Consider the following 23,611-nt stretch of genomic DNA (forward strand, 5'->3'; position numbering starts at 1 on the left):
TAGCAATTTCTAGTAAGATTAGCCATTGGTGGTGGAGATTTTGACTAATCTCTGATGTAAACTCTATATTATAGCAGTAATCAAGGTTTGACAGCCACCTCAGGAAGTGTGCTTAGAAGTAAGGCCTAGAGATTTGAATTTCAATAATTGAAATTGGGGCAATTTCAGGAGATTGAAGTTGCCCTTTAGCAAGCAGACATTTGGGGTTGAATTTGTTACCCAAGGAGCATAGTTGAAGGCCTATCCCTAAGCAAACTAAGGGGCAAATTGGTTTAGAGGCTTGCTGGTAATTCTTGACAGAAAGAGGCAAGTTGATTTATCAGGTCATTACCAGCCTCTTTTGAGAAGGAAGGCTGGTTTCAGTTAGAGCAAGTATCCACAAATTAGATATAACATTTGCTTATCAAGGATCATGTATGGTTAATGGATAAGGGCAATTCTTTATGGGGTCTTCTCAAGGGCAGAGCATGGTGTAAATCTACAATGATGGTGCGTTTACTCAATACAACCCCTTTCAAATGCGAAGTCTTCATTTGGAGATTGCTGGTGGGTGGTCTCCCACTAGCCGTGACCCTCTTGAGATGCACTGTTTCAAATGGCTCCTGCTGTTTTTTGTGCTAGCTTAAGAGAGTTCTTGCCATAGGTTTTTGGCTTGCCTAGTTGCTCAATGTATATGGTCTCTCCTGCCTTGAGTTTGTTATTTAGTTGCTGGAAGCTCTATGCATCAAAAGGGTTTTTGGAAATCCCAAATTTTATGGGTTCCACACAGCCACATGTATTGGTGGTTTTCCACTTTGTATGCTTTTGGGGATGTTGGCATAATTGTACTATTGGTAATGCTTTCATTTTTGATTCCCATTTTGGTGTGCATAGCCATGTTGGTTGTTTGTGAGGCCTTCTTTAGTTGCAGTTGAGCACCATTGAGTATGCGGGTGTTCTTATGAGGGATGATTTGGCTCCTTGGTGTGCTTTCATTTCATTAGTCACGTTGGGTTGGAAGTGCTGGTCCATGCAAGCATCAAAATCCTTGCAAAAGTGTTGCATCTATTTCCAAAAAGAATAAAAAATCTCAACCTCCTACTTTTGTTTGATAATACTCGAGTTGATGGTCAAGCAATAATTGAAGAGGGTCTCCTGCAAGTGGAGATTGGGAAGGGAGGCCCATGGGGGAGGAGGCACTGTGCCTCAGGTGAGTGGGGTACCAGCAGGAGTGTGCATATGATTCTAGAAAGAAAACTGAGGTCACATCAAATAAAAGACAAAGACATAAGTATTGTGGCTGTGCTGCTGGCTACTGAGCAAAATGTTAGGTGGAGGACTGTGGGTTGAGTGCAGGAGGCAGAGATAAGCCAAAACATAGCTGTCTTGATACCAGATGGAGCTGGAAATGATGGATAGATAGCAACTGCAGGGAACACAACCATTTGCGGCCTACTTGCTATGCTTGCATAGTTCATATATATGGGAATGTGTATCTTATCTTGGATGATGTGTATGGCTGAGGGATCTTTAATAGAAGTAGTGTGATAACTGCCGAAGCAGAAAACTAAGCAGAACAGGTGGCTGCTGCTGAAATGCAGCTGTTTTGGGCCTGATGCCACCTGGCTGACGTGAAAACTGGGACGTTCCTACGGAAAATGCAGTGCTTTGGTAGTGTCTCGCCATATAGTGATGGAAATTGAGGTGCTATGATTGTAGGACTCCTATCAGCAAGTCTGGTGTTAGGAACTGCTCTGATATCACGTGTATCGTGCTGACCCTGTGGCAGAGAGTTGATGTCTGCAAGATCCTGAAAACTGGGAAAATGTCTGCCATGTCAAAGATGTGCTACATTATGCTCCAACTTTTAGAGAGGATTTTATAGAGGTTCTAGAAATGGTAGAGGAGAGCAACAGGTTTTTATGTTACTAGGAAAAGAGGTTGTCTTGAGCTTGCTTACTTAGACTTGACCTAAGCTTGGTTACTTACCCTCGACCAAAGCTTGACTCAAGCTTGCCTACTCTCTTCAGCGTGAACATAAACAGGCTGAACCAGTTCACTGAAATAACCAGTTTAGATCCTTCAGTGTGAAAATAGTTAAAAAATTAACCAGTTCACTTTTTTTGCAGGTGAACTCAGCCATTTGACCTGGTAGTCAATTTGAACCAGTTCCGATGCATCTTGTGTGGATCAAGCTTCTTCAGTTCTTTAAGTCTAAACATCCAGTTCTAATCTAAACCAGTTTAGATCCAGCAAGGTGTTTCAGTTTTTGTGATCAGTTAATACGCTTTCTTCAATAGTTCTGAAAAAGTAGAAATGTCCCTATTTTGCGATAATGGCTTATGCAATTTCTCGAAAGTTGAAGAGCATCTTGGGTACTGCATGTTCTCAAAAACAAGAAGGGGGGGGTTTTTTTTTGTAAAATCTTAACCTTTTTGTGAAAAGCAAAGATATTACAACTGTGAACTTTGGAAAAATGCAATGGTTTTTAAGTGTGGAGATGCCACTAGGAAGTTGCCTTTGGGATGTTGATTGATTAGGCTTGTTTTGACAATTAGTATTGTTTTCTGGAGGACAGGTCAAGCTTGGATTCCGTTTGTGGACTTACATTAAAGCAGAGCGTTCTGAAGGACGGGTGATTTTTTCCCTATATAATTTTCTCTTTGTATTCTCTACTTACAACCTTTTCTCTTGAAGTTTGTATACCATAATTAAATGAACTATCTAGTGAGGAAACAATACCATGTCGTGGGAAACAATTAACATTCTCTTGTGATCACTTGCCAGTACTTGAAGTGCTTGTTGTAGCTCCTCTTATGAACTGCAGTCATAAGAGATGCATTCAAATTGTGGTATGACCACTCTTCTAATGTGCTCCTAGATTATGACTCTAGCATGGAGCACTATGTGGAAAACCTTCTATGCTACTAAGAGGTCTTACTAGAGGCCAGTTGCTATTTCTCTAATGTCTTGTGGCTCCAAAGCAATACTACCATTAGCACTCCTCAGCCTATTGTCATGGGCCTGTGATTTTAAAAAGATCTATTACAACTCTCCCCCCTATGAAGTCTAAATAAAGCTTTGGTGTGAAACCAAAGTCCAAAATGTTTTGAAACACCAATGGGGCCACTTGTTAGCCAAGGATTGTTTGTTGAACCTACTATAGTCATTGAAGGGAAGTTCGATTACATCTTAGGCTCCTGTGTGTGTGTTGAGTGGTGTGTCTGTGCTAGTAAGTTGTGTATCTAAGAGTTACATTTGGTTCTACCTTGATAAAGATGCTAATGTGGTGAGGCCTTTGTCCAAAGTTTTGGTGGCCTGAACCTCCCTCAACTTTAAAGTGTGCCAATTAATTCAGATACCATGTGCGATATCCTCCTCAAAAAAGCGATTTTGAGATCTAGATGCCTCCCTTTGCTTTCCTAGGCTTCAAAAGTTGTACTGTTGGGTCATGTTTAGAAAAAGTTGAGAGAGTGAGTGAATCGTTGTGTAGGGTGAGTGAAAGAAGACAAAGCGTAATAACGTCTCCAAAATGTTTCTCACACACACACACACACACACACACACACACACATATATAATAGAGAGAGAGAGAGAGAGAGAGAGAGAGAGAGAGAGAGAGAGAGAGAGAGAGAGAGAGAGAGAGAGAGAGAGAGAGAGAGAGAGAGAGAGAGAGAGAGAGAGAGAGAGGCGTGATCGCGACCCTGTTACCTGTTCGCCATCGCCATCGCCTGCGCCCCGTCGCCCTCGCCTGCAGGCCCCGCCGCCCTCGCCTGCAGGCCGCGCCGAAAACACCTCGCCCGAGTGCCACCCCCTGCCCCAGCCCCGCCCGCACATCCTGCAGAGGTGCGCCTTGCCAGATTCCAGCCCCTTTACAAGTCGCGTCTGTCCACCATCGTCGAGGGCTGCATCGACGCCTGTTGCTGACTGTCGCGCCTGCTCCCGGAGCTGTCCAGACGCCCTGTTTCTGCTGCCCTATCCACGCCGCCTTGTCAACTTCACCTTTGCCGCGGTTCGAGGCGCCGCCTACGTGTGCTCCTCCTTTCGTGCAGAGGCGCCCAGCTCCTGTGAAACCCTAAACCTGACCTTCGTCAGAGAGGCAGCGTCCGGGATCGCGTGCCCTCTGCTCTGTACACAGAAAGAGAGAGAGAGAGAGAGAGAGAGAGAGAGAGAGAGAGTGTGTGTCGGTCAGTTTTTCTGTGAGATCAGTTCGTCATACACGATGGCTGGTTTGGATCTGGATTTCCTAGACCAAACGCTGGCAGCACTTGGCCCGGACTTTGATGCTGAGGAACCCGAGGATATGGTTCCGTGCACTGAAGAATTGCCCCCGGGTCTTGACATCCAGCTTGCGGGTAAACGTACCAAGCACACCCCGGAAGAGATAGGCGTTACTCCGGATCGTTCCTATGCGCAGGTTGCTTCGGATCCGGTGGACTCTCAGGAGGTGGACTGGGAGCATCTGTTGGAATTTGCCAACACGCTGCTTGGTGAATATGTTCAACACAACTAGGAAGCCTTCTCTGCCTCTGCTCCAGACGATGTTCTGGAAGCTACCATCGAGCCAAAAACTGTCCTACGCTCCTTTTCGGTATTTTATGATCGCGCGGTGATACTCTTCTTCACTGGTCGCATCCCGCTGCTTTCCCGTATTCGCCAATGGTTGCAGAGTCTGCTACAAGGGGAATGTGTTGAAGAGATTTTTGTTGGATTCCGGGGTTTTTTTGAGGTCCTCTTGAAAACAGAGACGCACCGTGCTGCTCTTCTGTCTAAACTGCCTTTGTTTTTTGATCGTCGGTTGGTTCATGTGGTTCCATAGCGCCCGATGGTAGATTTCCAGCGCCTCCTGCAACGTGAATGCCCTGTGTGGGTAGAAGTGGAAAATTGTCCGGCTGTTTATTGGCCGCTATTAAAGGATGCTATGGCCGCTGTGGGCACGGTTCTGGTCCCTCCCAATCTCAGGGCTGTGAATCGCAACCGCTTGTGCATGTTATGGGATACTGCACGGAAACGGCCTGCATGGTTACGCCTCAATTGCGCCGGCATGCATCCGTTACACTTTCGTTTGAAATGGGGCAATTTTGCTGGCCATTGCTTTTCCTGTGGACAGTTGGGGCACTTTATGGCTGAATGCCCCGAGCAACAACACGTTTCAGATACAGCTCATGTTGCTCCGCCCATGGAAGATATGGTGTGTGATGCTCCGTCGCTGGATCCTACCCACCCGCCCCAAGTTCTGGCCAAAGGTAAACAACAGGTTTCGGGTCTGGATTCCCGTGCTACTGATTGGGTTGAAGTACGCGCCAAAAAAGACAACAGGATTGGTGCTGGCATGGAGAGTACTGGGCCTTCTACCTCACACGATTCCATGCGAACATATATGCGCAGGAAGGAAATGATGTCGTCAGAGCGCTCTGCTCCTGCTATGGTTTCTTCAGCTACCCGCCATCAGCCCGCCAGGAAAATGTATTCGGATCGTCTCAAGGGTCCACCTGCACAGCTGGCTTTTGATACCAGAGGCAACGTCATTACTCCGTGGGACCGTCGTTACCCATGTTCCAACCCCAAGCAAGCCGATATGCCGTCAACTTCCAAATTTGGTCCTCAGAACTCTTTTGCGGTGTTGGCAGATTTCTTGGATGAGGGAGTCCTGGACATTCTCGCCGACAAAGTCAAATCGAGGCAAGCTGTGTCTCGTACCTGATTGTGTTTTGTATACACATGAAAATAGCCACGTGGAATGTGCGAGGAATTTGTTCTCGTCACAAGCAACATGCCATGTGGACTGCATTGTATGAGAATCAGTGGGATGTCCTGTGTGCTGTTGAGCACAAGAGTCATAGTGACGCCGGTAAAGTTGTGGATTGCCATGGCTTTCGTTTGTTCTATGCAGGAACACAGGCCATGCATTATTCGGGTGTGCTTATAATCTACTAAAATAATCAGTCATTGCATGTTTTTTACCAGGAGTGTGAATAACCTTGAAATCAAACTCTTGCAACATGTACATACCAAATATCAGCCAGTTCTTATTAAAAATGATGTTCATGGCCGCTTTTTGGTGGTTGAAATCTTATTCGAAGGGGAAATCCTATGGTTACTTGGCCTCTATGCTCCGAATGATTCGTTATCTCGCCGGGAGCTTTGGCAGACTTTGCAGACTTCCTTGTCACTTGGCAGACGCGGCTTCTTCATGGGGGATTTCAATATGTGTGTTGATTCTTCCCAGTCTACATCGGAGCACTCGGTCATGGATGCGCCGGAAAGTCGTATGTGGCACGACTTGGCTCTTGCTGTTCTTAAGCAAGATCTTTGGTCCTGGCTACACCCGTCTTCTCCAAGCTTTACTTTCCATTCGGCCCAGCATGCCACAACATGGTCGCGGTTGGACCGCATATATATCATGCAGAATGATGATTTTCTGCCTGAGATGCTCGAAATAAAAGTGTTGCAGCAATATGTCTTGTCGGACCATTTCCCTCTGCAGTTCTAGTTGCTTGCACAACCCATTGCCCCCTTCAAGCAATTTCTGGAGAGACTCCCTTTGCGTTTCAACTCCTCCTACTTAAAGCATACAATTTTTCAGGGCTATATGCAGCAAATGCTTGACAGATTCTCCTTGGACTTTTCCTCTCAGGGCACTGCGTCATTTGACCGATTGCTCTCTAATGTGCAACGGGTTGCGCGGCAATATGGGATCTATCATGCCTCTCTTTGTCGGCGCCGTCGACAGGCAGCGGAGGACCTACTGCTTTTGGTTCGCTCCCTGCTGATGGACACTCCGGATGATGCATTTCTGCTTGCACTGGCCCTGCGGGTGGCCGATCTTGTTAAAGAATTCCAGTTAAAATCGTATCAGCAGGCCAAATTGCAACATCTAACAGAGACTTTGCAAGATAGTGCATGTCAGACCCATAAGTTCTTTCGAGCTCTCCATGCCTCTCCTGCTCGAGAGAATTTGACCAGACTCGAGGATGCACAAGGCCACCTTATCCTGGATCCACGGACTATTGTGCATATGTGCAGGAATTATTTCCGTGACCTTCTCGGTTCCGCTTCTCCTCCTTCAGCCCAAATTACTCAGGCCCGTTCGGTCTTTTATGACCTGGTCTGCAATCAGTTACCGCAGGACATGCAAGCTACTCTGGAGTCAGATATTGGTGAAGCAGAGGTTATGGATGTCTTGTTACACTTGCCCAAAGATAAAAGTCCGGGTTGGGATGGTCTCACCAATGAGTTCTTTGAAGCTTTCGCTACCCAACTGGCGAAACCATTGCAGGCTCTGTTTCAGCAGGTGTGGGAAACGGGGATCATGCCTCCCTCATGGAAACAAGGACTTATTAAACTGCTTCCAAAAGTTCCTTCGCCATCTAAGTTGACACACTGGCGCCCCATTTCTTTGATGGGTTCCATGTACAAAATCTTTTCCAAAGTAATGGCGAATCGGCTCCATAAGCATCTCCCTGCCCTTGTGCACCCTCTCCAGTACGGTTTCATTAAGGGCCGAAATATTCTACACAATGTTTTGAATGCCCAATTGGCCATTGATTATGCCCGGCATTCTAATCAGGAGGTGGTGTTGGTTCAACTGGACCTGGAAAAGGCTTTTGACTATCTGGACTGGTCTTTTGTTGCTGACCTTATGTCCGCTATGGGCTTTGGTGCTCGGATGTCTCGTCTGATCTACACCATTAGTGCTGCGGCGTCTTCGCGAGTCATGCTGAACGGAGGTGTTACTGAGCCATTTGTCCTTGTCCGTTCTGTCAGACAGGGGTGCCCTTTGAGCCCTTTATTCTTTGCCCTTGCGACACATCCAGTTCTTTCCATGTTATCACATATGGCCGCCTCTTCCCAGTTGGCCGGACTGTCGCTTCCTACAGGGCAACATTTCATTAGCCAATCCCTGGCGGATGATACTTTTATGATTTTGCGTGCGGACAAGGATAACCTTCGAAAAGCATTGGATGTTTGGGGTCTCTTTGGCCAGGCGTCAGGCCTTCGTATCAATCCGCTCAAATCAGCCATTCTAAGCTGCACGGAGTCGGATTTGTAGTCCTTGGACTGGCAAGGTCTGGTTGTTCCTCGAGGTTCCATTGTCAGGCATCTTGGATATCCATTGGGGGTTGATGTTCCCCCAAAGCAGTTTCTGCAGTGGATTTCTCAGAAGATGATGGCCAAGTTTATGTACTGGAAGTCTCAGGCCTGGCCTTTTCATGTTCGCCTCAAAGTAGCCCAGATAATTATGTTGCCAATGATCACATATTTCTTGCCATTGTTGCCCTGGACTCCTACGACTCTGAATGCTCTCACTCAGTCTATTCGCTTCATGCTCTGGAAGAAGGACTCATTGAATGCAGGTATTTCCTGGATCTCGTGGTCGCATGCGTGCACCCCCAAAAGCATGGGTGGCGGAGCTATTTTAGATGCCCAAACTCACATGCAGGCACTTCGTTGGTCCCTTTTCCGCGCCATGTGCTCGGATGATCATCATCCGTGGGTCGCTATCGCCCGTTCTTTCCTTGAGGGTCATGGGCTTCGGCATGGCAATACCCGACTCCGGAGTTCTTGGTGGCACGTTCTTAATGCGGATTCGCGGTTTTCCAGTTCTTTTTCATCGCTGCTTACTCATTTGGTGTGTTCCTGGAAACACGTCCTTCGAAAGGCTCAGTGGCACCCGACGGAGGATCGCCTGGCTACTAACTCTTTTCAATTGGAATTACTGGCAGTCTCGCATCTACTTTCGTGGGAAGGTAAACATGAGCTTAGACCACAATTCAATTGGATGGCACGGTTGGGCTTGTCTTCAGTTGCGGATGCCACCCTTGCCAGTCGCAATGTGCTTATCTCGTTTCGTACTGCTAGGAGGATTTTCCGGATCCCTCGTGGATATAGGCCTTTATGGGAACAGCTCGTGACGGTGCTCCAGAGCAGACAACCCTTTCCTGCTCTTGCTTTGGGTCATCCCTGGCAGGATTGGGACCTACAAGGCCGGCTGCCTTTGAGCAAAGCTTCTGCTAATCAAGTGTATCATCTCCTGATTAAAGATAATCAATGGCTAGTTACTAAAGCGAATGCTTTATGGGGATTGCGTAAATCCCGCTCATGGTGGAGGGTCACTGTGATGGAGGGCTGGGTCAACAAGACACCCTTTAAATACAAAGTCTTTCTTTGGAGAGTGATAATTGGGGGTCTTCCGCTTGCTTCGGCTCTTTCCAAGCGACGAATCTCCAATGGTACCTGTTTCTTTTGCACCACTACTATGGAATCCGCCCGCCACCGATTTATTTCCTGCCCCGTCGCTAAGAAGGTCTGGTTATTTTTGTTGGCCGTCTGGCGAGGGGTGGTTGGTATCACACTGCGCCCCTTTGATTGGGTTTTGGGCCAGCCCAAATACCCTTCTCCCGCACAGCCACATATGAAGCTCATGTATCACTTTCTTCGATACTGGGGCTGTTGGCATAAGTGGACCATTCGGAATGCTTTTCTGTTTGACTCCGCCCATAATGTTCAGCGACATATTGTGAGGCTTAATGGCCTCTTGTATTGGCAGTTAGCTCTTCTCCATCGTTCTGATTTGCTCTCTACGGAGGACTTCCGTCCTTGGCATATGGCAATTTCCTCCGCATCCTTGCCATGAAATTGTAACTTGTAGTACTTAGCACCTCTTCGCATGATGACTTGCATTGTCGTCATGTATCTTGTAATCAAGTAATCTTGTATTTTTTTTCGTAATTAATACAATTACCTTTTACGAAAAAGAGAGAGAGAGAGAGAGAGAGAGAGAGAGAGAGAGAGAGAGAGAGAGAGAGAGAGAGTGTGTGTGAGTGATCGAAAGTCACCTCGCCCCTGTTCCTGTTCCACTACTATCTGTGGACTCTGCCACGCTTGACGGCAACCCTTGTCTCGTTTCACCATAGTGCTGTTGCACTCTGCCCTATTTTCTTGGGCGCAAACGGAACCAAGTATTGCGGGTCCTTGCTTTTGTGTGTTCGCCTGTGACGTTTTTGCCTTCCGCGAGCTCTGCCCCTGAATGCTTGAATATGTACATGAGGCGATCCACAAGCACAAGTATATGTCTGGTTTTCTTAGCCACTTCTATGCGGAGGTAAACATGTTCAAGCCAATGACTCTGGAGGATGCAATTTCTCTAGCCTATGATGCTGAAGACAAAATTCATGGACAAGAGAAGCGACCACAACAATTTCCAACTAACGGTAACTTCGGTACAAAGCAATTCAATTCTAACTTTCAAATATTCAATCAAAATCGCTTTATTACTTCTTCTTTCTGTAAACCTTGGACATGACCCCTTGCTTTACCATCAAACACAAATTCAAATCCTAAGCCATCTCTCCAACCAAATCCCAACTCGTCATGCGAGCTCTGTCCCTGCACGCTTGCAACCTATTGTTTGTACTTGCCTTCCGTGACCTCTGCCTCTACATGCTTGCAACCTGTTTGTGTGGTGCCTAGATTTGTTCCTGAGACATAGACGTTGCGTTGGGAGAAGGGACAGCTCTGCCCTAGGCAGAAACTGTAACGTTCCGTCGTTACAGTAATGCTCCCTCTTAAAAAAAAAAGGATTTTTTTTTGTTTTCCCCTCCCTTGCCGTCGCCGACAGGTGGTGAGGGGAGGGGGAAGTAGCAGTTGACGTGGCGAAGGGTGGTGACGCAGGCAATGACGAAGAGGAGGAAGTCGAAGGTGTCGTGGATGATGATGGCAATAATTGTGAGGACGAGGATGATGTCGTAGGCGAGGAGGGAGGCCACATCTACCCATTCCACGGCCACCTAGAGAACGCAAGAAACCTCGCCGCCATGTGGACGTCGACAGATGGTGGCTACCACCACCATGACTCCACACAACCTACCCATCATCCCTCTCTGCCGCCCGTCCCCCCCCCCCCCCCCCCCCCCAAAATAATAACCCCCCTCCTTAAGCGAAGGGGATATAGACCACCTCTTTGCCCTTGTTGCCATTGAGAGAGAGAGAGGGAAAGAAGAGGAAGAAGAAAGAGAAGTGAAGAAGGGAGGGAGAGGAGAAGAAGGGAAGAAGAAGAAGAAGAGAGAGAGAGAGGGGAGAAGAGAAGAAGAAGAAAAAGAGAGAGAGATAGGGAGAGGAAGAGAGAGGGAGAGAAAGAAGAAGAGAAGGAGAAGAAGAGGAAGAGGAAGCCCTTCCCCTCTTTAGAGGGTGACCATACTCTTCGTCTCTTCCCTACAATTTATTCCCTTTTCTTGCAAGTTAAACCCCCTATCTCAATCAAGGGAAGTCACCCCGGGACATCATCTCTCCAACGAGATATAGAGAAAGGGAGAGATTCATAAGTCGAAGTATGGCCCCCAAATGGAGGGAGACACGTACCAACGGTAATCTTGCACACAACAATGGAGCTACCGGCCAGGGTGTTATTGCTAATACGATTATAACGTCGGGTACGGATAATTCATATCCGAATATCCAAGTGCTAATTGCCATCTCCGCTATTCATTGAGGCATAGGCATGCACATAAATTCATTTCAACAAGTAGCTTGAATTTATTTTTCAATAGTTAAGAAACTCATAGAGAATCATAGGTTCATTCTTTCCGCAACCTTAGATGATCTCGCATAGATTTATGTATATGGCGAATTGAGGTTTGCGGAAACCCTTGTACTCAAATACCTTGCATCCCAGCGGGACAGGGCAAAGTTATACGTGGCATAAAGAATATATAAGGTTACTTAAGGGTTATTCACATAGATGGTGCATGCACAGGAAAGATTATATGAAACATGCATCGATGGTTCACAAATTGACCTTGCATTACAGTCTTGCTAATGTTATGAATTATTAATTCATTGGGATCTTGAAGTTGTGTGTAGCTAGTACAAACAATAATCATTAGGATTAAAATTATGATGCCTTGAGATCTGTTCAATAGCGACTATGTTTGTCAATTCTATTCGGGAATTGGGCTAGCAACATCTCCAGGCAATAACTCTAGGGACTAGGAAATCCTAAGTTGAAAGAAAGGGCAATGCTTTTGTACTTGTTGGGGAGAAGGCTGGTTTATCGATCAATGGAAGTGAATAATAGAACCTAAGTCATGTTCAGTGTTCGAAACCTAAACATATGCCTTAGCTGAAAGAAGGGTGTGTTAAGTAAATCTTATGTAGAACCACTCTTAATCCCCAAGGGGGAGAGCAAATACGCGATGGAAAGGTTATCGCGACTATCCCTGCAATGTTTAAAAAAGAATACCATTGTTTTTGTTGATTGATCGAATAACGTTCTAAATGCTTTTGCATTAAAATTGATTGTGGGAATGTGATCTGGATGATTATTCCAAGTGCTTGTGTTTGATGGTAAATGCATGGTAGGGGTCAGTAATGACAAATTGCCATGGAAAATAAAGGAATGTGTCATTGGAAAATGATATTAGACTGATTGCCTTGATCGTGCTTGATTCTTAAATGGATTAATTAAGGAAGGATAGTTTTGCATGGGTGGATCATCTCCAAGATAGCACCGCGGATTACCCCGAGAGGGCACTGCTCGATTCACGAGCCGAAGGTCGAGTGGTGAAAAGGCCAACCACAGAAATTGTGTTTCACTCCTAGGCCGCTTGGGGTAAGTTGGAGCTCTGGACAACCCTTGCCTAGTCGTGAATGGAGGTGAAGACTACCGTGAGCCCAATGTCTAGGGCTTTGGAAGATCCTATTCTAGATACTAGATGGAAATTATGGTGCCATGTGATTTGGACCGGGTACTTCTGTTGGACAGAAGGGAATACATAATTTCTCCTATATGGGCAGGAGACAAAGATTAACTTGAGATAAGTTAAGGAATTTGTTTGAACTTGTTTGTCAAAGGACTAATTGCTTTGTATTCGTGTCTGTGACACAAATTACGCAAACGAACCCTGTTCCTTAAAAGGGGTTAATTAAGGAAGTTAATTTTAAATATCGCTCATAAATGTGATAGGACCTAATTAGAAAACTAAAGCTATCAAGGGAAGCGGGTGGGCGGAATCCCCGACAAGTCCCGTCCTATGGCAGGGTGGTCTCGGAAAATTGGGAGGCTTCTCACAAGGTTTTACTGACGTTTGACCTTTAGGAATTGTTAGGTTAGAATCTCGATTCATGCCGTTTTAGGGGACTGGAATGGGACTATGCTCTACGGGCAGAGAGATTGAGCAGCGCATCCCTCTCGTTTCCCATTCTCTTTGAACCGAGTGCAGTATGGGTTAGCTTTGGCTTGGGTATCTCTGCGTAAAGTAGGATGTTTAGAACCCGATGCTAGAATGCTGTCAGGAGACCTTGTCTACTAGGAACCCAAATTTCAGGTCGATCCTAGTGGGTTCAGCCGTGGACGTTCCGCTGCGAGGCGGACTTGGGAAACCCTAGGCAACAAATCCCATGACATTCCATGGGAGTGCCGAGTGGCGTTGCTTAGACTCATTTCTCGATGGACCGCTAAAAATGTGCTTGGACAGTCGATAGGCGAGCACGTTATCGAAATAGACCTGTCGTCTGGGCAGTCTTTAGCGCACCTTGTGAGCCCCCCTATATAGAGCCTACGGTCCGGACATACTTCTATCCCACATGCAATCTGCCCCTGTGCACTAATAAAGAGGGCAGACCCGCCCTTGTACTGAGAGAGAGAGAGAGAGAGAGAGTGTGTGTAAGATGACTGGGAGAGAGATGGCAGGAGAGAAGAGCGAGGACGTGCAGGTCGCCTGCTGCGTCGCCATCGCCTGGTGCCCCGTCGTCAACGCCTGCTCGTAGCCGTTTGAAGCCGCCGTCTGGCCGTCGCCTGTCCCTGAAGCCGCCGTCGCCCGCAGGCCGTCGACGGCCTCTGAAGCCCGTCGCCTGCCTCTGACACTGTCGTCGCCCGCAGGCCCGTCGCCTGCGGCTGAGCCCCCCACCCTACTGCGTGTACGCCCATCGACTCCATCCCTCGCCCTGCTTTCGCCCGCCTGAGCTGCGGGCTCTGCACCTGCGTTTTGCCCGTTCGCCCTGCGTCTTAGGGTTTCTATTGGCGAGGCCCCTGCCCTGCGCCCTCGACTATCCCACTCGGCCGTCGACTGCCAGCCCTGTGTTCCACCCTCAGGCCCCTGCACTGTTAGGATTCCGCCCTGCCACACGCGTTCTTGGGACAGGCCACAACTGAGGCTGACAGGTAAAGTTCAAGTTTCATCGGCTGTGCTTGTGGAATCCGCCCTTGGATAGCGTTGCTGTAGAGAAAAGAAAGAGAGAGAGAGAGAGAGAGCGCGAGCGAGAAGACAGCACTATGGCTGGCCTGGATATGGATTTTCTCGATCGGACGGTGGCAGCCCTTGGCCCTGATTCCGATGCAGAGGAGCCAGAGGATATGGTGCCATGCACGGAGGAGCTGCCTCCGGGTTCTGAAATGCCGGGTGCTGAACTGCCGCCTGCTGTCAAACGCTCCAAGCATACTTCTGATGAGCCAATGGGTCCTCAGGAACATTCCTATGCGCAAGTGGCCTCTGATCCTGTGGATTTGCAGGAAATTGACTGGGAGCATTTGCTAGACTTTGCCAATACTTTGCTTGGCGATTATGTCCAGCATAATAATGAATCTTTTTCTGAAGCGGGAACGGATGATGTACTGGAAGCCACGGTGGACCCCAAATGAGTCTTGCGATCCTTCTCGGTATTTTATGATCGTGCAGTTATACTTTTCTTCACTGGCAGGATCCCAGTGCTGTCGCATATTCGCCAGTGGATGCACCATTTATTGCAAGGGGAGTGTGTTGAGGAGATCTTCCTTGGACCTCGCGGCTTTTATGAGGTGCTGTTGAAATCGGAAACGCATCGAGCTGAGCTCCTGTCCAAGTTGCCACTATTCTTTGATGGCCGACTTCCAGCGTCTGCTTCAACGAGAATGCCCGGTGTGGGTGGAAGTGGAAAATTGTCCGGCGGTCTATTGGCCAATGTTGAAGGATGCGATGGCGGTTGTGGGAACAGTGCTGGTTTCCCCAAGCCTCAGGGCAATGAACCGCAACCGTTTATGCATGTTATGGGACACGGCTAGGAAAAGGCCCGCGTGGCTTTGCCTCAATTGTTCACGCATGCATCCTCTGCATTTTCGCTTGAAATGGGGCAACTTTGCGGGACACTGCTTTTCATGTGGTAAATTGGGGCATTTTATGGCTGAATGCCCGGAAAGGCAACCGTCTTCGGAGGATGCGCAGGTGGTGCTGCCCAAGGATGACATGGTGCTTGATGCCCCGCCCCAGGAAGCCCTTCAGTCACCTCATGTCATGGATAAAGGCAAACAACAGGTCCTGGGTTTGGATTCCCGTCGCACTGACTGCATTGAGGCACGTCCAAGAAAAGGTAAAAAGTTGGATGCAGGCCTGGCGGATCCTGGGCCTACTGCTGCCCAGGATTCCGTCCGCACGTATACGCGCAGAAAAGAAATGGTCACTTCACAGCAGGCTGCGCGTACTACGGCCCCGTCTGCCCCCCCGTAATCAGTCGCCAAGGAAAGTCTATACCGACGGCCCCAAAGGCCCTCCTGCTAAGCTGGCATTTGATACCAAAGGTAATGTGATTACGCCCTGGGATCGGCGTTATCCCCGCCCCACTCCCAAGGCGGTGGATTTCCCTTCTACCTCTAAAGCAGGTCGCCAGAATTCGTTTGCAGTACTGGCTGATTTTCTAGATGAGGGTGTCCTGGATGCTCTCGCAGAAAAGGTGAAATCGAGGCAACAGGCGCCTCGTTCCTGACTTCCTTTTTTGAAGATATATGAAGATAGCCACGTGGAATGTGCGAGGCATTTGCTCTCGCCATAAGCAACATGCCATGTGGACCGTCTTGCATGAGAACCAATGGGATGTATTGTGTGCAGTTGAGCACAAAAGTCACGGTGAAGCAGGAAAAGTTGTGGATTGTCATGGATTCCGTCTGTTTTATGTAGGCACCCATGCTACGTACTATTCAGGCGTGCTGATGATTGTCCATGAGAAATATCAGCCTGTCCTTATTAAAAATGATGTGCAGGGCCGCTTTCTGGTTATCGAAGTCTTATTTGAAGGAGAGATTTTATGGTTATTGGGCCTCTATGCTCCGAATGATCTCGCATCCCGACGGGATCTTTGGTCCACTTTGCAAGCCTCCATGTCCCTTGGCCGAAGGGGGTTTTTGATGGGAGATTTCAATATGTATGTTCACTCTTCTTAGTCCACTTCAAGGCATTCGGTCATGGATGCGTCGGAAAGTCGGGTGTGGAATTCCTTTGCTTTGCACGTACTTAAGCAGGATCTTTGGTCGTGGCTTCACCCTTCTTTTTCAGGGTTTACTTTTCATTCCGCACAATATGCAACTACTTGGTCGCGGCTGGACAGAATGTATATCATGCAAGGGGACGATTTTCTTCCCGAGATGCTGGAAATGAAGGTCTTGCAGCAATATGCGTTGTCGGATCATTTTCCCCTCCAGCTGGAGATGCGGGCACAATCTATTGCACCTTTTATGCAGTTGCTGGACAGGTTCCCTTTACGTTTCAACTCCTCTTATTTGAAGCATTCAATTTTTCAGGGCTACATGCAGCAATTGATTGAGAGGTTCTTATTGGACTTCGCCTCTAAGGGCTTGCCTTCATTTGCACGCTTGCTCTCTAATGTATAGCGGGTTGCTCGGCAGTATGGGATCCATCATGCCTCGCTTTGTCGCCGTCGTCGATCTGCAGCAGAGGAGTTACTGGCTTTGGTCCGTTCCTTGCTCCTGGATTCCCCGGATGATGATTTTCTGCTGTCATTGGAGAGGCGTTTGGCCCATCTTCTTCAAGTATTTCAGCTGAAATCTTATCAGCAGGCCAAGCTGCATAACTTGACTGACACATTGCAAGATAGTGCCTGCCAGTCTCATAAGTTCTTTCGTGCCTTGCATGCGTCTTCGGCTCGTGACAATATGACCAGACTCCAGGATTCGGAGGGTCGCATGGTCACTGATCCGCAGACCATTGTCAATATGTGCAGAAATTATTTTATGGAACTTCTTGGTTCTTCTCCCTTGCCTTCTAGCCAGGTTATGCATGCCCGCTCAGTCTTCTATCATCTGGTCCGCGAGCAGGTTCCATTGGATATGCAAGCCACTTTGGAGGCGGATATTTGCGAGGAGGAGGTTATGGATGTTTTGTTGCACTTGCCGACGGATAAAAGTCCTGGCTGGGATGGTCTCACTAATGAATTCTTTCAGAGCTCGGCCACGCAGTTGGTGAAGCCATTGGTGGTCATGTTTCAGCAGGTTTGGGAAACAGGGGTCATGCCCTCCTCATGGAAAGAAGGCCTTATCAAACTGATTCCAAAGGTCCCTTCGCCGTCAAAGCTGCAACACTGGAGACCAATCTCTTTGATGGGCTCCATGTATAAAATCTACTCCAAAGTGCTGGCGAATCGGCTTCACAATCACCTTCCCACTATTGTGCATCCTCTCCAATATGGTTTCATTAAGGGCCGCAACATTCTGCATAATATCTTAAATGTGCAAATGGCTATTGACTATGCGCGACACTCCGGTCAGGAAGTGGTATTGATTCAATTGGACTTGGAAAAGGCGTTTGATTATGTGGACTGGTCTTTCATTGCCGATCTCATGTTTGCTATGGGCTTTGGTACCCGGATGTCCCGATTAATCTACACCATTAGTGCTGCGGCTTCATCCAGAGTTATGCTCAATGGTGGGGTTACAGAGCCCTTTGTCCTTGCACGCTCAGTCAGATAGGGTTGTCCTTTGAGTCCTCTTTTCTTTGCCCTGGCGACTCACCCGGTCCTTTCAATGTTATCCTCCATGGCAGATTCTGCTCAGTTGGCAGGGTTGTCTCTTCCTTTGGGCCAGCACTTCATTAGCCAATCTTTGGCTGATGACACCTTTATGATTTTGCAGGCGGACAGGGACAACATTCGCAAGGGATTAGATGTTTGGACGCTTTTTGGTCAGGCCTCGGGGCTTCGCATCAATGCCTTTAAGTCAGCCATTCTCAGTTGCACGGAGCCCGATTTACAGTCATTAGGCTGGCAAGGCCAGGTGGTTTCCCGTGGCTCTATTGTCAGGCATCTTGGATACCCATTGGGGGTGGATGTACGGCCAAAGGACGTGCTGGAGTGGATTTCACAAAAACTGGCGGCGAAGTTTATGTATTGGAAGTCGCAAGCGTGGCCCTTCCATGTCCGCCTCAAAGTGGCTCAGTCAATTATGCTCCCAATGCTAACGTATTTCCTACCATTGTTGCCATGGACGCCTACTACTTTGAAGGCTCTCACTCATCCCATCCGTTTCATGTTGTGGAAGAAGGATTCACTAAAGGCAGGCATTTCATGGATTTCCTGGTCACACACATGTACCCCTAAGCGCATGGGTGGTGGAGCTCTTTTGGATGCAGAAAATCATATGCTAGCTCTCCGTTGGTCCCTTTTTCGTGCCATGTGTGTGGATCATCACCCGTGGACCATCATAGCCCGTTATTTTCTTGAGCACAGCGGGCTCCGCCATGGTAACACCCGGCTTCGGGCCTCCTGGTGGCATGTTCTTAATGCAGACTCCCGTTTTTCCAGCCCCTCTTCCGCTTTGTTACTGCACTTGGTCGGCTCGTGGAAAGTGGTACTCCAAAAGGCCCGTTGGCACCCGGTAGGGGACTGCTTGCAGACTAACTCCTTTTAGCTGGAATTGTTGGCAGTATCGCGACTACTTTCATGGGAAGATAAACATCAGCTCAGACTGAGGTTTAACCGCATGGCCCGTTTAGGTGTGACGTCGGTTGCGGATGCTACCCTTGCCACTCGCAATGTCCTTGTATCGTTTCGGACTGCTAGACGACTTTTCAAGATCCCGCGCGGATACCGTGATTTATGGGGAAAGCTTTCGTTGGAACTTCAGGGTAGGCAACCCTTTCCTGCCCTGGCTATGGATCGCCCTTGGCAGGAGTGGGACCTTGCAGGCCGGTTGAGTCTGGAAAAGGCCTCTACTAATCAGGTGTATCATCTTCTCATTCAGGATCACCAATGGCTGGGTGACAAAGCTAATACTGTTTGGGGACTGCAGAAATCGCTCACATGGTGGCAGACAACGCTGATGGAGGGCTGGCTGAATAAGGCACCTTTCAAATGCAAGGTCTTTCTTTGGCGGGTAATGATTGGTGGTCTTCCTCTTGCCTCGGCCCTTGCCAAGCGTCGCATCTCGAATGGCACTTGTTTCTTCTGTACCACAACGGCGGAATCGGCCCGACATCGTTTTCTTTCTTGCCCGCTCGCCAAGAATATCTGGTCACTCTTGTCGCACATTTGGCGCACTGTGGTGGGGTCCTCACTAACTCCTTTCGACTGGGTTTTTGTGCGCCCGAAGTATCCCACACCGCCACAGTTGCATATGAAGATCTTATTTCACTTTTTCAGATTCTGGGGATGCTGGCACATTTGGACCAGGCGCAATGCTTTTCTCTTTGATTCGGCCTCTAATGCACCGCGTCATATTGCTAGGCTTAAAGGCCTCTTGCATTGGCAGCTAGATCTCATCCGACACTCAGACTTGCTCCCTCGGGAGGATTTGCTTCCTTGGCATATGGCAATTGCCTCTGGGTCGTTGCCATGATTGGTGTAACTTTTTAGTGCATTACTACGGGGATTTCCCACACGTTGGCCTAGGGCCCTCGTGCCTCTTGTAATCAGAAAGAGAGAGAGAGAGAGCGAGAGAACTTCTTCACTTGATGGCTTAGTGTCATCAACTATCTTGTAATCAAGTAATCTTGTATTTTTTTTGTAATTAATACAATTACCTTTTACGAAAAAAAGAGGGAGAGAGAGAGAATTTTGTGATCGGAATCTGGTTCTGCAATGGTAAATCGGCAAGAATCTAATGGTATCGATATGGCCTTTCTCGATCAGCAGATTGGGCAACGGAATGACAAAGACTTGGCGGACTTAGATGGTGATTCGTTAGTTGATGAACTCGGGCCATTGCATGATAGTGAGGAGATGGGCAGACGTCGTAGGATATTGCTCGAAGAATTGGTCTTAGGCCCAAATTTGCCTCAGCTAGAGGTTCATGCTTCGTGTTCACAACTTGATGGGTGTTTACAGTTCATGTTGGTCACTGCCAATCATCTTATGTCGGATTATGTCCATTGTAATGAGGATAAAGCTAACACATTACCGGATGGGGATCAAGTAGTTGTAGTTATGGGAATCGACCTGGTCTTACAATAGATAGCTGCTTTCCATGAGAGGGCAGCCATATTTTATTTTACTAGTAGGACTCCTTTGATCATGAGAATTCGTGCTTGGCTGCAGTCCATGCTTGCCAGTTTTGAACAGTGCTCAGAAGATGTTTCAAGGCATATGCAGATTCCTCTGGTTGAAGAGATTTATGATGGCCCGAAGGGGTTCTTTGAGGTTCTTTTTCGTTCTGTGGAAGCACGGGCTCTTATTTTGCAATGCATTCCTTTGTTTATGGATGGGCAGCTAGTTCATGTGGTCCCTTAGAGGCCCATGGCAGAGTTTCAGGAGGTGCTGAGATAGGCATGCCCAATTTGGGTAGAGGTGGTGGATTTCCCTGCGCATCTTTGGAGAGTCCTCCCTCTGGTTTTGAGAACCATTGGGGAGATTTTGGTGGAGCCTCGGCTTGCTTCCCGCAGTCGGAATAGGGCATGCATGCTTTGGGACACAGGGAAATCTCGCTTGACAAAGATTCGTTTTGAGGTTCCAGGCTTACAAATGTTGGTGTATGAGTTGAAATGGGTACTTTTGCAGGACACTGTTTCAGATGTGGTTTGTTGGGCCATTTCATTTCAGAATGCGGCAAAAATATAGAGGTAGGGCAATGCCCTATGAATCCAGATTTGGAAATGCAAGACCACCTCCCTCAGCAGACGATTCAGAAGCCCGTAGCTGATCTTGAGTAGCTTTCCCAATGTGGTCGTTATGAAGGCAGGAAGGATGTTTCCCACGGTGGTGGGGAGCGTGCTTCGCTTGCAGGTGGGTGAAATTTGTCTCTTTGGGAGGATTCGTGGGTTATTGTGGTTCGTCATAATGCTAGACAGGATTCTCACTCGGCTCCTACCCATCCTCCGCTGCCCCGAATCACTCAAACCTTTCAACGTAGAGGTAGGGGGTTTTATATGAAACCCCAATCTTCGTGTGATTTGGCAGTAGAAGATAAAAGGCCTTTTGATTCTGCTTTGCGCTTCGATGCACGTGGGAGGCTTGTGGCTCCTCGGGATGTTTTCCACTCCTCGTAACAGCAGTTCCCTCCTCGTGCTTCCGTTGTTGGCTTGCAGAGGGCAGATCTTGTTGATGTTATTCAAGGTGAAATGGAGAGATTCCAGGCTGCCAAGCCTATTGATGTAAAAGGGAAAGGGAAAGCGGCGGTTTAGTAGTTTTTTTCAATTGTGATTGATCGTGAAAATTGCTATGTGGAATGTTAAAGGTATTTCTTCTGGCAGAAAGTAGTATCAGTTGTGGAAAGTGGTGCTCGCTGGAAAATGGGATGTTTTTTGTGCTGTGGAGCATAAACAGCACGCTTTGGCCGGATCTTCATATGTATATAAGGATTATGCAGTTTTCTTTAGTGGTCATTTCCAGCACGGATCGGGAGTTATGTTGGCTGTCAAATCTTCCCTACAACCATCGTTGATCTCTCAGGACCCTTGTGGCCGATTTTTGATTCTTGAAATCATTTATGAGGGTGACGTTTTGTGGAGTGTAGGTGTATATACTCCTTCTAATGCAAGGGAACGTTGTCAGCTTTGGGATGACTTGTACTGCCTTGCCATGGCCCGTCAAGGTTTTGTTATGGGTGATTTTAATACCTGTGTTTTTGCAGATTAGGCGACCTCTCCGCATTCGGTTATGGATGGTCCTGAGAGACATGCTTGGGACGCTCTTGCAGCGGCATCTTTGAAATAGGACATGTGGTCCTGGATGTATCCATCACAAGCTAGATACACTTATAGTTCTTTTCAGCATCTAAACACTTGGGCTAGATTGGATAGGATTTACATCTGCCAAAGTGACTCCTTTCTTCCTACAGTCATCGATATGTGCATGGAACAACAACATGTTTTGTCAGATCATTACCCTTTGGTCTTGGAAATGAGCCACAGACCTGTTCATGCATTTAAGGCTCTCCTAGCCCATTTGCCACTTCGGTTTAATCAATCTTTTTTGCTGCAAAATCAGTTTTTGGAAGGTGTTCAGCAATTGATAGTCTCTTTTAGCTTGAGGGTTCTATCTACAGGGATGGAAGCATGGGCAGTTTTTAGGGATAATGCGCGATTGTTATCCCGACAATATGGTATTTAGCATGCCTTCTCAATGTTGTCCTCAATGGCGGCTTCTGCGCAGCTGGCAGGATTGTCTCTTCCTTTGGGACAACACTTTATTAGCCAATCTTTGGCTGATGATACCTTTATGATTTTGCGGGCGGACAGGGATAATATTCGAAAGGCATTAGATGTTTGGACACTCTTTGGTCAGGCCTCTGGTCTTCGCATCAATGCCTCTAAATCAGCCATACTCAGTTGCACGGAGCCTGATTTACAGTCATGAGGCTGGCAGGGCCAGGTGGTTTCTCGTGGCTCCATTGTAAGGCATCTTGGATACCCAGTGGGGGTGGATGTACGGCCAAAGGAACTATTGGAGTGGGTTTCACAAAAACTGGCGGCGAAGTTTATGTATTGGAAGTCGCAAGCGTGGCCATTCCATGTCCGCCTCAAAGTGGCTCAGACAATTATGCTTCCAATGCTAACGTATTTCCTGCCATTGCTGCCGTGGACGCCTACTACTTTGAAAGCTCTCACTCATCCCATTTGTTTCATGCTATGGAAGAAAGATTCACTGCAGGCAAGAATTTCGTGGATTTTGTGGTCACATACATGTACCCCTAAACGCATGGGTGGTGTAGCTATTTTGGATGCAGAAACTCATATGCTGGCTCTTCGTTGGTCTCTTTTTCGTGCCATGTGTGTGGATCATCACTCGTGGACCATTATAGCCCGTTATTTTCTTGAGGACAGCGGGCTACGCCATGGTAATACACGACTTCGGGCCTCCTGGTGGCATATCCTTAATGCTGACTCTTGATTCTCCAGTCCCTCTTCCCCTCTGTTACTGCACTTGGTCGGCTCTTGGAAAGTGGTGCTCCAAAAGGCCCGTTGGCATCCAGTGGGGGACCGCTTGCAGACTAACTCCTTTTAGCTGGAATTGTTGGCAGTGTCGAGATTACTTTCATGGAAAGACAAACATCAGCTCCGACCGAGATTTAACCGCATGGCCCGTTTAGGTGTGACTTCGATTGTGGATGCTACCCTTGCCACTCGCAATGTCCTCGCATCGTTTCGGACTGCTAGGAGACTTTTCAGGATCCCGCGCGGATATCGTGGTTTATGGGAACAGCTTTTGTCGGAGCTTTAGGATCGGCAACCCTTTCCTGCCCTGGCTGTGGATCGTCCTTGGTAGGACTGGGACCTTGCAGGCCGGTTCAGTCTGGAAAAGGCCTCTACTAATCAGGGGTATCATCTTCTCATTCAAGATCACCAATGGCTGGGTGTGAAAGCTAATACTGTTTGGGGACTGCGGAAATCGCAGGCATGGTGGAAGGCAACAGTCATGGAGGGCTGGCTGAATAGGGCAC

General features: G+C 47.8%; 1 protein-coding gene across 3 annotated transcripts in view; it reads left to right on the forward strand.

Annotated features, from left to right (window-relative positions):
- The window catches only part of LOC148041832 (Beta-glucosidase, GBA2 type family protein), a 122,477-nt gene that overhangs the window by 61,022 nt on the left and 37,844 nt on the right, over nucleotides 1-23,611 (forward strand). For all 3 annotated transcript variants that reach the window (XR_015691622.1, XM_087683034.1, XM_087683021.1), the window contains exon 4: nucleotides 2,558-2,614. Coding sequence is in view for 2 of the 3 variants with exons in the window: in XM_087683034.1 (XP_087539160.1) it covers nucleotides 2,558-2,614 (57 nt within the window). In the remaining variant the exon portion in view is untranslated. The remainder of the gene's footprint in view (nucleotides 1-2,557; nucleotides 2,615-23,611) is intronic.

Source organism: Lygodium microphyllum, chromosome 1 (genome assembly GCF_053477565.2).
Source record: "Lygodium microphyllum isolate KBCC chromosome 1, Lygodium_microphyllum_v1.1.10, whole genome shotgun sequence".
Classification (NCBI taxonomy): domain Eukaryota; kingdom Viridiplantae; phylum Streptophyta; class Polypodiopsida; order Schizaeales; family Lygodiaceae; genus Lygodium; species Lygodium microphyllum.